Source organism: Geotrypetes seraphini, chromosome 18 (assembly GCF_902459505.1).
Source record: "Geotrypetes seraphini chromosome 18, aGeoSer1.1, whole genome shotgun sequence".
NCBI lineage: Eukaryota > Metazoa > Chordata > Amphibia > Gymnophiona > Dermophiidae > Geotrypetes > Geotrypetes seraphini.
In genome coordinates this window covers 11,676,591-11,693,555 of record NC_047101.1, presented here as the reverse complement: position 1 = coordinate 11,693,555, position 16,965 = coordinate 11,676,591, and the positions used below count along the sequence as shown (strand labels likewise).

Genomic DNA, 16,965 nt, shown 5'->3' with positions numbered 1-16,965 from the left:
GCCTGCTCAAGAGGAGGCGGTAGCGGCTAGCGTCTTGATAAAAGGAGCCCTAGATTTAAGTCACCATTTCCTCTGAAATGTTCCAATAAAAAAATGTTTACCTAGTATCTCCGAATGATAATCTATTTACTAGCCGGTTTACAAACCACTCTAACCAGTGAACTGGTTCTCACTTGCTGGAGGAAAAGTTTTGCATTTCACCCTCACACGAGGTGTCTGATTCTATTTTCTGGGAAGAAGATGCTCGGTCATAAATCATTCTGTTTAGACGGAAGCAGCCAGGTTTCCCTTCCCCCCTCCCCTGTGGTCGGGGAGACGGCTGTGAGTCGTTCAGTTGCTTTGCATATTAATGAGCGTGTACCGGGGGCAGCGAGGATCGTTTTTAAAGGCGGACTAGGGAGCCAGGAGCCAGCCAAGGAAGCAGCCGCTGCAGCAGCATCTGGGAGAGACCTGGCCGGGACCGGTGGGGGGGAGCAGCCTTCAAGCCCTGTTTTTAGCAGCGTAAGGACGAGAAAGAGCAACTGGTCCCAAAGCCAACCTGAAGGGACGTTTTTAAGGGCTAGCAATGAGGAGACTGGTAGTGGCTGTGTCGGTGCTGCTTGTCGTAATTTGCTCGGTCGGCGTGGAAGGTGAGCAAAACCTGATCTGAGAATCACCAGGATCGTTCTTGTCACACGTTAGGGTCTTTTTTTTTTTTTTTGCCGTAAGAGTCTGGCCAACCACCCTTAACTTTCGCAGACTTAACGTAGCGTTGGCACTTTGCACCAAAAAGGAGCTTGACATTCGCACCCTACTCCGTGGGTTTGGGAATTAGAGATTGGGACGAACCTAAAACCGAACTTTGCAGCTTTTCTGGTTCGTCCTGCGGCTGCTGAAAGCAAAGAATCCCAAGTTGTAGATCGTGCCTTAAACTTCTACATTTAGGTGTTGTTTGCTTTTGCTGTTATAGGATTTTAGTGATTGATTCTTCGTTGAACTAAAGCCAATTTTGCCATATGCAGTATTTCAGAGAACATGTTTAATTATGTCTTATATTCTACCTGCGCGCTATGAAAGCTGTGTAGCAATCAGGCACAGGGCTCACAATCTGAATTTGTTTCCTATGAAATGGAGAGGTTAAGTGACTTGCCGAAGGTCACAAAGGGCTTACAATAGGATTTGAACTGGGCTCCGCTGCTTATCTCACCATTAGGGTTCTCTTTCACTCCAGTTTCAATTTAAATCAGTGAAAGTGTGTCAGACATTGTCTTATGGATGACAAAAAATGCAAACCCTAAAAGATCTTTCTTCTGCAGGGTCCAAGTGCAAATGTTCGAGGAAGGGGCCGAAGATAAGATATACAGACGTGCAGAAATTGGAAATCAAACCAAAATATCCCTACTGCCAAGAAGAAATGATCATGTATGTAATCCTTCTTTCACTTTTGCTTTTCTAGACCGCGTCTTTATCTTCAAGGTCATTTCAATCGGTGCTGTAGCTTGCACCTCCTAAAAAAAAAAAAGGACTTTCGTTCAGTCTGTTTTACTCGTTACAATAGTCTCATTTGTTCTACAACCTGTCTTATCCTAGAATTGTCTCGATAAAGAAAGTCACTCCTCTATAAGGAATTCAAAAGCTATTTCGCCTAGGTTTGATATTTCTTATAACTTATGTTTCAGAAAATATATTTGCTCAAGGACTTGAAAGCAAAAGCAAGGGGCGAACCCCAAGAATATCGTCTCCTCACCCACTCATCACATATGTTTAAATAACATTTTAAAAAACTTTTTCTTTCTGCTGGATCACACAGTCGACTTATTTTATATGGTTCATATGCTGAGGTGCCAAGTCTCCGAGCATATATATTTTCTGAAACATAAGTTATGAGAAATATCAAACCTATGTGAAATAGAGGAGTGACTTTCTTTATCGATATAACTTTGGTTTGGCTCACCCTCGTTTACATATATTTCACCATTAATTTGGTTTCCCCGCTAACGGATTGACTTATCCTAGAATTGGTTCCAGTTTTTACTGTCCCACAATGTCATCAAGCGTACTATGAATCAAAGAATTTGAAGCCAGGGGTTCGTTTGCAAAGTGGGATATTACGGCAACATTTCTGGGGCCAGGTGAAGCATTGGAAAAAAAAACCTCACTTTGGTCTTTGCCAGCATCAAAACAGATCACGATTCTGATAAATAGTTGTAAATCTGCTTGTCTATGCAGATCCTAATCTAACTGATGTAAACCGCCTAGAACTCTCTGGGGATGGCGTTATATAAGAATGAAATTATTATTATTATTATAAAACCAGGAAACAATTTCAAGCAACAGCTGAGACAGTGTTGAAAAGTTACTTCTCCTGCCTTTGCTCATAGCATATAATAAACTCTCACTTGCAGACTGATTTCCAACAAACTTTCGCTGGAGCTTTCAGGAGAGCTAGTCAGAAATATTTTTTTCCCTTGGGGATGTGTGTAGGCTGCGAGAAAGACATCTGTTAGTGTTTGAACAGTGGGCAATATTTGGCAAGAGAGAGAGAGAGCGCTTCCATAAATATTACCTTATCTCAACTAAGACAGCTGTAGCAAAAAAAAAAAAAAAAAAAGTTAACCTTTAAGGTTCTGGTTTCTTCCAGGAAAAGTAAGTATGAGGCTGACATCTTAAGAGTTGAAACATATCTGTATTTGTTCTGAGAAAATCCTTGTGCCCTGCTGGTATGAAATAATATGGACAGGCACCTAGACTTAGTGCCCCTTTTACGAAGCCACGTTAACGGTTTAATGCGCGTAATAGCGCGTGCTAATTTGCCAGCCGCTACCACCTCCTCTTGAGCCGGCGGTATTGTATTGTATGTAGACTTATTGTATTGTATTAAGACCTTTTGTTATTCGCTGAATGTCCAGCCTTCTTACAATGTAAACCGCCTAGAAGTCGCCTGACTATGGCGGTATAGAAAAATAAAGTTATTATTATTATTATAGTTTTTTGGCTTGCGCGGGGGTTAGCGCGCGCTAAAAAGGTGCGTGCGATAACTAACGCGGCTTCGTAAAAGGAGCCCTCAGGGGTCTTTTTACTAAGGCGTGCTGACCGATTTAGGGCGCGCAAACTGATTTAGGGCACGCTAATGATTAGTGCGTGCTAAAGGCTAACACGCCCATTATAGTCTATGGACGCGTTAGCATTTGGCGTGTGCTATATCGTGACCAGGCGCTAAATCGGTTTGCGCGCCTTAGGGCTCCTTTTATCAAGGTGCGCTAGCGGGGTTAGCGCGTCGGACATTTCATCACGCGCGCTAACCCCCGCGGCAAGCCAAAAAACTAACGCCTCGTCAATGGAGGCGTTAGCGACTAGCGCGGCAGGCAGTTTAACGCGCAGTATTTCGCGCGTTTAAACCCCTACCGCGCCTTGATAAAAGGACCCCTTAGTAAAAGGACCCCTTATTGTTTTCACCCTATTCAATTACTTATAAGACAAACAACAAAAAACAGACTTCCATTGGCAAACTGACCTCTTGTCATTTGAAAAGGAATATCGGTTTATAAATCTAGTTCATAGTATGAACAATTGTGTTTATCTTGCTAAATCCCTGAATATTCAGGATATGACCAAAGAGCCTATCAATTCAGACCTTTGCTAAAAGCAAATTAATTTGCTTCCTATATGCAAACTGATAAACCCAAAGGATAAACGTCCAAAATCATTTAATCAAGCAGGAAGATTTCTGTCTTGGCCAGCTCTGCTCCTGATATTCACGCCACAGCAGCCCTAGCTGGTTAGTCCAGGGACAGTCCAGGATTGGAGTCGGGGCAAAGCAAAGACTTACGCGGTTATCGGTGATTTTTAGTCTGCTAACTAAGGGCCAGATTCTCAAAGCTTAAGGTTGCCTGTAAAACGGTCGTTAAACTGAATCCAGTTTAGCATGTGCGTATTTCAGCGGCAGATTTATCAAAACGGCTTGCCATGGTCTTGTCCAAGCCTCCTAGCGGCCTCCGAGTCTGCCATGCAAACGGGCTCATCAATATTTAAAGGAGCGGGCCGATCGATTCTTCGTCATCGCCGAGTGATTCTCCAAGCACGGCTTTGGCTTTTAGTGACCACAAATCAGCGACTGGTTCGGGGGTGCCAGTACTGTGAAAAGCGCATCTCTGGCGTGTGTTTTGACCATGGCTCATGAAAAAACTACATGATTCACATAAATTATAGACTTGGGAGGGGGGTGATCAAAAGCATGCTTCTTGACAGCGTGTATTATAGCTGTGTCTTAAGTGTTTCTGGCTGTGATTCATGATAAAAATTGACATCAAAAGCAAATTACAAGATTTACATGAATTATAGCAGTTTTGGGGGGGAGAAAAGGCATGTCTTATGTGCGCTTATTGAAAGTTGACGTTGCATCTTCCAAACCTTCTCTTCATCCAATAGCTCTGGAACGCCTATGATTGGCACATTGCTTATGCAATTGCGTTTCCCAGCAAATGCAAGCATTTACGCCCCTTTCATAGTGTATTCTGCATATATGTCGATCGCCATCAGCAGTGACTCATCTCATGTAAATTTAGTGAACCTTCGCTACTCTCTGCCAACCGCATTTGCATGCATGGTTTTTTGAGAACGACTCGCTCTTTTGAAATCACTGCAATAACGGCTGTGACAGCGGCCCGTTGGTTTCTAGCACAAAGTTTTGAGAATCTAGCCCTAAGTTCCTGGGTAGAGTTAGGACAGCAGAAAGACTGTCCCCTTGTTATCCGCTCATTATCCAGGTACGGGTCTGAATATCCAGTCAATATTGAGAAACGCGAGTCTCTACTGGAAATGTTTGTGAACGGCTATCAGAATACATCTGATACTGTCTGATAGCCGTTCACAAACATTTCCAGTAGAGACTCGCGTTTCTCAACGTTGAACAACTCGACTGATCATTATTGTTTCATCATAAATAAACTTTATGACAATAGTTCCAGTTACTGCAAAATAAGCATCAATTGTAATAATTTTTCAGTCATAATTCAGACTCCTGAAGAAGGCCTTTTAAGGCCGAAACACGATCGTGTCGAGTCTTATTACACAATAAAGTGATTGAGCACCGAAGGTCTCTATCGTTGTTGTTTCTTGCTTTCCAAGTCCTGGAAAGGGGTATCTCCTGTTCCTAGTAGCTAGATAGAGTCACGTCAGTCTTTGGCTGTCTTATTCTAATGGCTCCTGTTATGTTTTAGTGGAGCTGTGTAGAACACATCAAGATTTAGAGGCCAAGGTTTAATGGCTTACTTTATATTTCAGGGTAACAATGAAGAACGTGTCAAGATTTAGAGGCCAACAGTACTGCTTGCATCCCAAGCTCCACAGTACCAAGAGGTTGGTGAAATGGTACAGATTATGGAAGGAGAAATGGAGGTAGGTCTTCATCTCTGGCTTAGTCCTGAGGTTTTTTTTACATGGCCTGGCCAAAGGTCACATGAAAACACAGAAGCTGATGCCTGCTGTGCTACTACCAGCCTTACTCAAAGTCTTTTTTTTTTTTTTTAGCTTTCCTCTATAGACGGCCAGCCCAAAAGCTGTGCTTTTGTTTTGTCTCCTGTGTTGTTTGTAACATTGTCCATTTTGTTTTGTTTTTGGTTAGTCTTTATTTTCATTCGGGGGCAATGACATTAAAAAGTGCGTGCTCTTTTGAAAGAGTGTGCCCTCTTCCCAGAATAGGTCATGTTTCCACGCTATTTCCAAACAATGCACGCTCTTTGAAAGTAGCGCGTGTTGCAAAAAAAAAAAAAAAAAAAATGAACATTAGCGGTGAACAAAAAAAAAACAAAATGTGTTTCTTCTGTTTTTGCTTGTTAATGACATGCAATGACACGAGATAGGTCATTGACATTTCTCATGGCATTGGAAGTAACAGTCCATCCCTACTGTCCTCATGCAATGCGTGAATTCTAACTCTTGATTCCTGGAAATGTCTTCCAGATGCACACCATCTTCTGAACTACAGAAAAGGCCCGAAGCTCTTATACAGTAATATATTCAGATAAATCTTATGCTTTTCCCACTGAAGGCATAACACCCGCACAAAATCAGTGATATAAGGACTCCTCAAGAAAGTTTATTTCATGAATTAAAGAGAAAAAGTACTAACCCCCTCTTATACTAAGATGCGCTATGCTTTTTAGCATGCAATAAATATTAATGCGCACTAATCACACGCTAAACGCTAACACGTGTGTGTTATCCTATGGACGCATTTAGCGTGCGCTAAAACGCTTAGCACATCTTAGTATAAGAGGGCCTAAGTAGACCAAATGGACCAACTGGTCTTTACATAGTAACATAGTAAATCACAGCAGATAAACGCCTGAATGGTCCATCCAGTCTGTCCAATAGTTACATGCTTTATAAATTCATGATTAAGTTAAATTAAATTGTCAGATATATATATATATAGCCCTGAAATGGCCCCAAAACACTTGCAAACCAAGTTACTTGCAATCCAAGGTTTTACTGTATATATATTCGTATCTACAGTAAAACTTTGGATTGCAAGTAACTTGGTTTGCAAGACAAGCAAAACATTTCATAAAATTTTAACTTGATATACAAGCAATGTCTTGCAATACAAGTACATACAGTATACACACATCACAACTGAGCCGATGGTTCTTCTCTCTCTGACGCTGCGGGAGTGCAGTGACTGTTCTAAACACGCCAAGTCTTGCAATACGAGTACATACGGTATACGCGCGTCACGTCATCACAACTGAGTTGATGGTTCTTCTCTCTCTGACGCTGCGGGAGTGCAGTGACTGTTCTAAACACGCCAAGTCTTGCAATACGAGTACATACGGTATACGCGCGTCACGTCATCACAACTGAGCTGATGGATCTTCTCTCTCTGATGCTGCGGGTGTGTAGTTCTAAATGAGCGAGGTCTTGCAATACGAGTATGTATAGTATTTCATATTAAAGTTTTTGGGTTGTGGAACGAATCGTCTGAGTTTCCATTATTTCCTATGGGGAAATTCGCTTTGATATATGAGTGTTTTGGATTACAAGCATGCTTCCGGAACAAATTGTGCTCATAAACCAAGGTTTTACTGTATATATATTTATAGCCACTCCTTGCCAAACTTCATTGGCTCCCAATAATCTCCAGAATCCATTTCAAATGTTCCTGCCTGGCTTTCAAGATCATTCACGGAATCCTGCCTCCTCTTATCCCACTGTCTTTCAACTCCTCCAGTCCCGACTCCTCCAGAACTGCCCAAAGGCTTAAACTAGCCTTCCCCTCTCCACGCGGCATCCACTATTCAGGCAAACTGGGAAAATCCCTTCTCTTCAAAATCACAGGTCTTTGGAACGACCTCACCACCCCGCTGCGGAACCTGAGCTCCCTTCAGTTATTCCGCAAACAACTGAAAACCTGGCTTTTCAGCAAATTGTAGCTCTATCCTTCCCCCCTTTCTCTCCCCCCTTCTACACATAAGTTCATGTAATCCTTTTTCTTCTTCTCTACCCACTATTTAAAGTTCTTGTAAACCATGTCGAGCTCCATTCTCATGGAGATGATGCGGTATATAAACTTAAGGTTTAGATTAGATTAGATTAGATTAGATATAGCCCTGAAATATATCTATGGCCCTGAGATGGATTTACATGCACTGCCTCCTTGAGATGCAAATCTATCTCATGCATATTTATTGTGGATATCCTGAAAACCTGACCTGCCTGTGGTTTTCGAGGATTGGAATTGCCTATGCCTGCTCAAGCCTATCCAAACCATCTTATCATTTGCGGGAAATAGACTGCAAAAGTCTGCCCAGCACCGTTCTCATATTCCAAATTACTGGAGCCCTCTCCAGCCCGTCCATATTCCATGTAAATGAGAGCCACTTTTTAAGGATTACAATTTTGTATAGTTTTTAAGAAAGATTCCTGCACCTTGTACATTCCATTCTGCAGTCTTTTCCTTGTTTTTGGTGTTCGCCTTTCACTATAGACCTGTTGGATTTTTTTTTTAAGCTTCTTCAAGATCTTCCTATATCAAAGGTTTTGCTGAAATCTAAGTAAATTGCATCTAATGCACATCCTTGATCTAATTCTCTGGTTGCCCAGTCAAAGAATTAAATCAGATTCATTTGGCACGATTTACCTTTAGTGAAACCATGTGCTCTCAGATCTTGTAACCCATTGGATTCTAGGAAATTCACTATCCTTTCCTTCACTCCTGGGCGACTGTCGGCTTTTCCCCACCCGCATCTTAGTTTAAAAGCTGTTCTATCTCCTTTTTAAATGTTAGCATCAGCAGCCTGGTTCCCTCCCGGTTAAGGTGGAATCTATCCTTTCAGAATAGGTTTCCCCTTTCCCAGAAGGTAGCCCAGTTCCTAACAAATCTAAATCCCTCAACCCTGCGCTATCGTTTCAACCACGCATTGAGACTTCGGAGCTCTGCCTGTCTTTTGGATCCTGTGTGCGGAACAGGGAGCATTTCTGAAAATGCTACCCTGGAGGATCTAGATTTCTACCTAAGAGCCTAAATTTGGCTTCCAGAACCTCCCTCCCATATTTTTGATGTCATTAGTACCTACATGTACCAAATCAGCTGGCTCCTCCCCCAAACTATCTAATATCTTATCTATGTGGCGTGTGAGCTCTGCCACCTTCATACCAGACAGGCGATCCTCACACCCACCAGCCACCCAGCTATCTACATGCCTAATGATTGAATCTCCCACTACAACAGATGTCCTAACTCCTCCCTTCTGGGCTGAAGCCCCTGGAGATAGATCCTTGGTGCAAGAGGATATTACATCTGCATCTCCTGGTGGGCAGGTCCTGGCTACAGGATTATTTCCTGCATCAACAGGATGATGTTCTCCTTTAGGAGACCTCCTTCCTCCAAAGCAGCACAGGGGCTACCAGACTGGATGTGGGACATCTCTACAACATTCCTGTAGGACTCCTCTATGTACCTCTCTCCATCTCCCTCAGCTCCTCCAAGTCTGCAATTCTAGCCTCAAGGGAACAGACTTGTTCTCTGAGAGCCAGGAGCTCTTTGCAGCGAGCACACACATATAATTTCTCACCAGCTGAGAGATAATCATACATGTGACCCTCGGTGCAAAAGAGAGAGCTCCCCTCTTGCTGCTGGACTATTGCCTGCATCTTATTATTGAGCTGCTTAATTAAATGCTCTTAAGGCACTGGGTATGTTAGACTAGGTAGGTGGGTCCCAAGGACTGGGTTGAAAACCCCTGCTCTAGTAAATAATTGTAGAGAATTAGTTCAAGGAAGAGTAAGTTTTACACCAAATCAGAATGATAATTAAGCAAACCTATATGATAAGGATACATTTCAAAGTACAAACTGATGTGTAATGCTAGACTTTTTGAAACGTGGTCTTGCTCAAGGAACTGGTTTTTTTAATTATTTTTTTTGGACATTTCATCAGGATTTGATACAGTCAATCACAAGATTTTGCTTACAAGATGAAAGTCTTTGGGCATTGGGGGTATAGTATTAGACTGGTTTCAATCATTCTGGGATGCGTCTTGGAATAAGAAAGTTTTCAGTTTAGTCTTGAATTTATTGAGAGAATTTTCTTGGCGAAGGCGAGATGGCACGGCCTTCCAGAGAATCAAGCAGACCTCCAATGTGATGCAGTTTAGAACAGGAGTGAAAATTATACTGTTTGAAAGAATATATAAGTAAGTTACTTTATATACTGAAGGCAGTTTTTGTTATTTATTGTATTATTGCTAAAAGAATTGAATTTATAACAGATGAAAGTCAACGGTATAAGGATTTTTTTTATTATTGTTTGTCACTATTTTATGATCTATTTTTCTTGTAACCCAAGTTTTTCCAAGTTTCCAAGTTTTATTAGTGCTTGATAAATCGCTTATTAAATACCTAAGCGATGTACAATTCAAGTAAAATAGAAATACAAATACACTGACCTTTAAATTAAAAAAACATACTGGGTTAACACACATGAAACAAGAGGGTAGAGGGGGAAAGTTACAATATATTTGTAGAGGAAAATATACATTTAAGGGAAAAATAACTCAGGGAAGGGAAAAAAGCAAAATTATGGGATATTAAACCTAGCGTTAAAAAAAAAAAAAAAAAAAATTGGTAAATCTGAGATTTACATCCACTCAGAACTGTGGATGAAACAGGATATAAATGTTTTAAACAACTATTCATTGATAATTTACAGCCCAGCGTCTCTTTCACCCAGTCATACTCACGCCCTACCGCTGCGAGGAATATGCTAATGGTACCTAAAACCATTCTGTACTTATATATAGAATTACGGTTCTTTGCCTGTGGGCAGTCAGCACTGATTTGTCAACTTACCATATTTGCATTAATAATGATATTTCAAAATATGGGGTGGCCCTTTGCTGACAGGTTCAGTTGCGTGCGATGAGATTTTCCCTGGAGGCCCTTTAACAAACCAAGCCATCATCCCCCCTCCCCCCCAAAAAAAAAACCAAAGTACAAACATGTCAGCAGCAGGATTCTTTTGTAGATGTAAAAATATTACATGTCTACATTAGCATAGATATTATCAGATGATCAAAGCACTTGTTTTCATCTGGAATGCGTTCCTTTACTAACTACCGCCAGCATGGTTGGAAAATGTGGGGTTTTTTAGTGCATAAAATGAGTGTGTGGCAAAAAACTACTGCCTATCAGGTTTCTTGTAGGATAAACAGGCCACTCCATTTATTCCAGCTGAAAAGTTGCTCCAAATGTTTTCTGGAGCTAAGGTTTTGATGGTTCCTGATGTGGCTCTGTCAACACAGCTCAGACAAGAAGCCTTTACGACAGTGTTTCTCAACTCGGTCCTGGAGTTACCCCCTTTCCAGTCAAGGTTTTCAGGATATCCGCAATGAACGGGCATGAAATAAATTTGCATAGAATGGAGGCAGTGTATGCAAATTTCCCTCCTGCCTATTCATTGCGGACGGCCTGAAAAACCTGACTGGCAAGAGGGTAACTCCAGGACCGAGTTGAGAAACACTGCTTTATGGCGTCGAAATCTAGAGCAGTGGCTTGCTGGCCACCTCATTTATTTATTTATTTCCTTGTAAATGTTTTTTGAACTTTCAGAATAAGGTTTTTGGTGGGTTGTGTTTTTTTAGATCCACTACAATTAGAACAATTTTTTACCCCTCCCCCCTCTTTTACAAAACTGCAGAAATGTTTTTTTAGCACAGGCAGGCACGCTGAATGCTCTGCACTGCTCCCAAAACTCACAGATGCTCCATACTGGTGGCTAGATATGACCTGGTATTGAGTTTCTGGGGATAATGCCTGCAGCTGCTAAAAAAAAAAACCCCCAAAACGACTGAATATCTACTCCAAAATACCTTCATGTGAACATCTTGTTTTTTTTCCTTCTTTACAGAGTTTACACAGAGTGAAAAACAAACCTAGAGGTGAAAGAACACAGATGGCAGCCTTACACGGATGGACTTCGCAGACAAAGGCTTCGCTTTCTCGGACACAAGACTTCATAGGCTATTGTAAAGCACTTTTTATTGAGGGTCAGTTTCTACATTTTATAGCCAAGGTTTTTAGAGTTCATAACAGTCGCGTGCGCTCAAGGTTGTGCTATATTGACCGCTTAGTACTGAACCTGGGAAGATGTGTGTTGTTCATTAGCGTGTGTGCGTATGTGTGTTTTGATTTTATATACCGCCGTGGGATGAATATGGGCTTTATAAGCTCATTAGGAAAAACAATCACGCGGATATTCAGATCTTGCAGCGATCCTGAAAGCGCTGACCGCTGTGGGCAAATTATGGCCCGCGTATTCAATGCTGGGCATTTGCATTGGATATCTAGATATTGGCCAATCACTAGAGGTTATCTGTGTGCTGGTTGATACTCAGATGCCCCTCCCTACCCCACCCCCCCACCCCCCGCTATATCTGACCAAAGTGAGGACAGACTTTTAGTTGTCTTAACTTTATCCAGGCACTTAGGGGCTGATTCTACAAATGGGTGTCCTGATTGTAAGCAGCGGTAGGTGTCCTGCTGCCGTCTCACAGCCAATTGGGATGCACGTTTTATTTTTAAATACATGCTGGGATATACATGTATTTAAATACATGCTGGGATGTACATGCGATATACATGTATTTTTAAATACATGTATATCGCGTGCCGTTGGAGACGTATAGGGATGTTTACAGACGCCCAAGGCGTGGGGGTGGTCTCCACTGGAAGTGGCCTTCAGCGTCCTTAAGCATCCCTACGTGTCTCAGCAGGTGCAAGACAGATGCCTTAAACGTAGGCCTGTAAAACGCTGGCGCACTTTTAAGGCGTCTGTTAGTAAAAGTAGACGTGATTCTCTACAGGACGCCGATGCGTGATTGGCACGCAATTGGCGGCCGCTTACGAGATCGGTGTCTTTAAGAGAATCGGGCTCTCAATGGTTAACCGTCTGAAAAGTGTCATTAATTGGATAAATCCCAGCTCCACCCAGAGACTGCCCCACTATTTACTAAATAGCACTGCCGCACTCTTCATGGATTTCAACAATTTCCAGTTACGTTCTGCTGATAAGCTGGAGATCATCCAGCCAGCACAGTTTAACTGGTCAAGAGTCTCTCCAGTCCCTTTAAATCATTTTAAATGTCATCCATTTAAACTTTTAAAGATATTAGTAAAAAATGTTCTGTCCTTTCTGATTGCCCTCCTTGGTAAGATTGAGGTATTAGAGCTAAGTTAAGACTCGACTGAAATCAGGTTCAAGCTGATGTTATGGACTCGCATTTCCTATAAGATCCTATTGGGATAGCCAAGACTATGGCACCTTTCTCACACACACACTCTCCTTCACATTCTATGCCAGCATAATCAACAAAGCAGAGCAGGCCCGAAACTTGGATTCAAGAGCCACAACTTTATTAACAGAGTATCGTGTGACAATAGCTGAGCCAGCCAAACAATAAAAAGGCCACTCCCCCTTCCACATTTGGGCAGCCCATTCACCCTTGCCCCTTAAGATGAACTGTACTTCAGACCGGCCTAGATATCAGGCATCCTCCGCTAGAATGCCACCATCACAGAAACCAAAATGGAGTGGGCCCCAATGAACAAAGATTCTAGAAACACAAGAATTTTATTGCGCTTTCTTCAATAAAGTTCTTCGTCCTGATGGTGTTTGTAGAATCCTGGTTTTCATGGCGTTTCCTTTTCAGCTTGTTTGATGATTGGATTTATGGTGTTTGGATCCCGGTCTTGACTTTTAGAGTGACTCCATCAACGAGGCCCCTCTCCAAGTCTCAGCTTCTTCAGGTAAGCACACTCCATTATCCCAATGTCATCATATCTATTACAACAGCCCCTTCCCCACACACGATTGTACCAGTGGTGTGTCATAGTCTTCCAGGACTGTCCGCTGCCAGTCATAATTCCAGCAATAATGCCAGCTGGGAGGCAGGGCTACTTGTATTTATAGTAAACATATTTGAACTTTCCTGTTCGGTGAAAAGCAAGTGAAATCTAACAATCTGAAATATTTCATAGAGTGCCAGGGATGCACTGCAGGACTTTAAAAGCAATAATGCAGATTCATTTTCTCTGTGGTTTTATTTTATGTAAAATCAGTGAATTCCTGTTTTATAAAAAGAAAATCCTAATTCAATGTTTCTCTGTAAATACATGAGAGGTCAACACAGACATTTTTTTTTTTTGTAATTATTGTGTATGCTGCTAAATTATCGTGTATTTAAATGTTTGAAATATTTAGAATATTTGCATGCAGACTTTATATTTCTTTGTATGATAAATGGAAAAAAAAATTAAGCAATAAAATATGGCTAAAAAACAAACATTTGTTTCAACTGTTGTACTTTTGAAGGAGAGCGTGTTGTGGTGGTCAGCCCCCTGAGGTTGTGGGTTCAAACCCTGTGCTGCTCCGTCTGACCCTGGACAACTCATGTAATCCTCCACTGTCCCAGGTACATTAAACAGATTGGGAGCCCACCGGGACAACATGGATGTAAAGTGCTTTGAATGTGGTTGTGCAACTACAAAAAGGTGGTATACAAGTCCATTTCCCTTACTTTTAAAAGCATACCTGAAAAATTCTGAGACATTAACCCCCTCTTTTACTTAGGTGCACTAATCGAATTAGCGCCCGCTAAACGCTAACACGTCCATAGACTAACATGCATGCGTTAACGTTTAGCGTGCGCTAACTCGATTAGCACGCACTAATTGGTTAGCGTCCCTTCGTAAACGAGGGCCTAAGGCAGGGGTGTCAAAGTCCCTCCTCAAGGGCCGGAATCCAGTCGGGTTTTCAGGATTTCCCCAATGAATATGCATTGAAAGCAGTGCATGCAAATAGATCTCATGCAGATTCATTGGGGAAATCCTGAAAACCCGACTGGATTCTGGCCCTCGAGGACCGACTTTGACACCTGTGGCCTAAGGACTCCTTTTACAAAGCTGCGCTAAATGTTTTAGCGTGCATGTTAGTCTGTGGACATGTTAGCGGTTAGCACGCATGTATATTTAGCGTGCGTTATATGTGCGCGAAAACGCATAGCGCACCTTAGTAAAACAGGGGGTAAGATTGATTGATTTACCTTATTCAGAAATATTTATATTCTGCACCATCTTCCAATCCGAGTGGGTCACAACAGCATATACACAATAAGAACATAAGCATTGCCCCTGCCGGGTCAGACCAGGGGTCCATCGTGCCCGGAAGTCCGCTCCCGCGGCGGCTCTCCAGGACCATGACCTGTAGTGCTCCGTACCTAAAACGTTCATACCCTATTCGTTTAATATCCTGTAAAGCAGGGGTAGGGAACTCCGGTCCTCGAGAGCCGTATTCCAGTCGGGTTTTACAGGATTTCCCCAATGAATATGCATGAGATCTATTTTCATGCACTGCTTTCAATGCATATTCATTGGGGAAATCCTGAAAACCAGACTGGAATACGGCTCTCGAGGACCGGAGTCCCTACCCCTGCTGTAAAGTAACCCTCTATCTGTACCCTGCAATCCCCTTCTCTTCCAGGAAGTCATCCAGTCCCTTTTTGAACCCCAGTATTGTACTATCACCTCTCCTGGAAGCGCATTCCAGGTGTCTACCACCCTCTGAGTGAAGAACTTCCTTGCACATATGCAATAAGATGATGTTAAAAAAAAAAACCCCAAAACAAATCCCTATTAATTTAAAAGAAAAAAATTTGTTCATATTTAACATCTGAATTTGCTATCTAAGGGTTCTTTCACTAGTTCATGCAGACCATAGGGTAAAAGGGCTTACCACAGGCATTTTGCGGTAAGATTCAGGATAGTGCATGTACACCGCAAAGCAAAAAAGAGAATTTTTTTTTTATTTTTTCCATAGAGAAAATGTGTCTGGGGTCCGAGAGTGGGCATAACTGTGGTAATAGGGGCAGTTACATTACCATGTGCAATTGGTGCCTAGTCCAAGTTTTCCAAGTTTTATTAGTGCTTGATAAATTGCTTATTAAATACCTAAGCGATGTACAATTCAAGTAAAATAGAAATACAATTAGTCCCTAATTAGTTTGGGTGTCAAGTGGGATTAATGCCCAAATTTGGACACCCTGTATAGAATTCACAGGGCATTGTCCCTTAAACAACAATTTTAAAAAATAAAAGAATTTTGGGAAATTTTTTTTTCTTCTTTCTTTGTTTTGACACAGTGAAAATCTTAGGGGCTCTTTTACTAAGCCTGCATTATTATTAGCATGTGGGCGTCCCATGCTGAGGCCACTTTTAGCGTGGCTGTATTTTTTTTATTTTCTGAATTAATGACCATGTATTCATTTCCAAGGTGGTTTGTGGCAATTTGTGCCTGAGCCCTTACCGCCATCTATGGGAAAAGGACACCAATGGATTTTCCCACCAAAATTCTGAGGAAGAGGGGGGTACTTTAGAAAGATAATCATAAACCCCCACCCCATCCCTTTTACAAAACTGTAGTGTGTAGCAACCACCGCGGCGGTAACAGCTCCACTGCTCATAGGAATTCTATGAGCGTCGGAGCTGTTACTGCTGCGGCCAGGGCTAAAAATCACACTATGGTTTTGTAAAAGGAGGGCGTGGGATTTAGTCCAATATAAAAGGTATTATTTTTTCCTTTATGGTTTTATTTCTACATAGGTATTTGATAGATAATTGTAAATCATGTATTTAAGCATTCTTTCTAGCAGGTATAACAAACAATAAATATCATTGCTGAAGAATGTGGTGAAATCAGTTAGCTTAGCAGGGTTAAAAAAAAAAAAAAAAAAGGTTTGGATCATTTCCTAAAAGAGACGTCCTTAGGCCATTATTGAGATGGCTTGGGAAAATCCACTGCTTATTCCTAGGATAAGCAGCATAAAATTCTGTTTTACTACTTGGGATCTAGCTAGGCACTTGGGATCTGGGTTGGCCATGATACTGGGCTTGATGGACCTTTGGTCTGTCCCAGTATGGCAATTCTTATGTTCTTATCTTTATTTTCTTTTTGGAAACTTATTGCCCACCCCTACTCCCTTTTTTTGTTTTGAGTTTGAATGTCGTAGGACTTGCCTCATCCTTTATTTCCTTGGCTTTCTCTGTCAGCATCCAGTTCCAGCCAGGTCATCACATCACATGCAATGTAGGCTGCTTCTGTGTCTCAAGCTACATTGTCAGTCCTGGTTTCATTTTTCTCCTTTGTATTCTTTGATTGGTTTTTTTTTTTCATCGTTGAATGGTGTTCTGTATCCTCTCAACACAGTTGGATTCACCTGGACAACACCCAAGCTGCAGGTGCTCAGAATGCTTTGGAAAATATAAATGTGAAAACTTGTGGCAGATATTGGAGCAGTTTGCCAAGCTTAGTTGGCTACCCAGCTGTGCCATTTAGAACATTTAAAATATATAGAAGGGGCAAACACTTTAAGCAAAAAATACTTAAAGGATAGTGACTAAAGAAGTATTGTACAAATGAAAAAGTCACTACAT

General features: G+C 41.7%; 1 protein-coding gene across 1 annotated transcript; it reads left to right on the top strand.

Annotated features, from left to right (window-relative positions):
- Positions 1 to 343: 343 nt before the first annotated feature.
- CXCL14 (C-X-C motif chemokine ligand 14) lies at positions 344 to 13,778 on the top strand. The gene is made up of 4 exons (XM_033927760.1): positions 344 to 629; positions 1,296 to 1,401; positions 5,263 to 5,376; positions 11,387 to 13,778. The coding sequence occupies exons 1-4, from the start codon at positions 566 to 568 to the stop codon at positions 11,400 to 11,402; spliced, it is 300 nt and encodes a 99-aa protein (XP_033783651.1). The 5' UTR covers positions 344 to 565; the 3' UTR covers positions 11,403 to 13,778.
- Positions 13,779 to 16,965: the final 3,187 nt, after the last annotated feature.

What these genes read in the sequence shown, in the direction of transcription:
- CXCL14 (XM_033927760.1), top strand. Translation starts at nt 566, where the DNA reads ATGAGGAGACTGGTAGTGGCTGTGTCGGTGCTGCTTGTCGTAATTTGC. An exon ending in TTGCTCGGTCGGCGTGGAAG is followed by an intron (nt 630 to 1,295) that starts GTGAGCAAAACC and finishes TTTCTTCTGCAG; the next exon opens with GGTCCAAGTGCAAATGTTCG. An exon ending in TGCCAAGAAGAAATGATCAT is followed by an intron (nt 1,402 to 5,262) that starts GTATGTAATCCT and finishes TTTATATTTCAG; the next exon opens with GGTAACAATGAAGAACGTGT.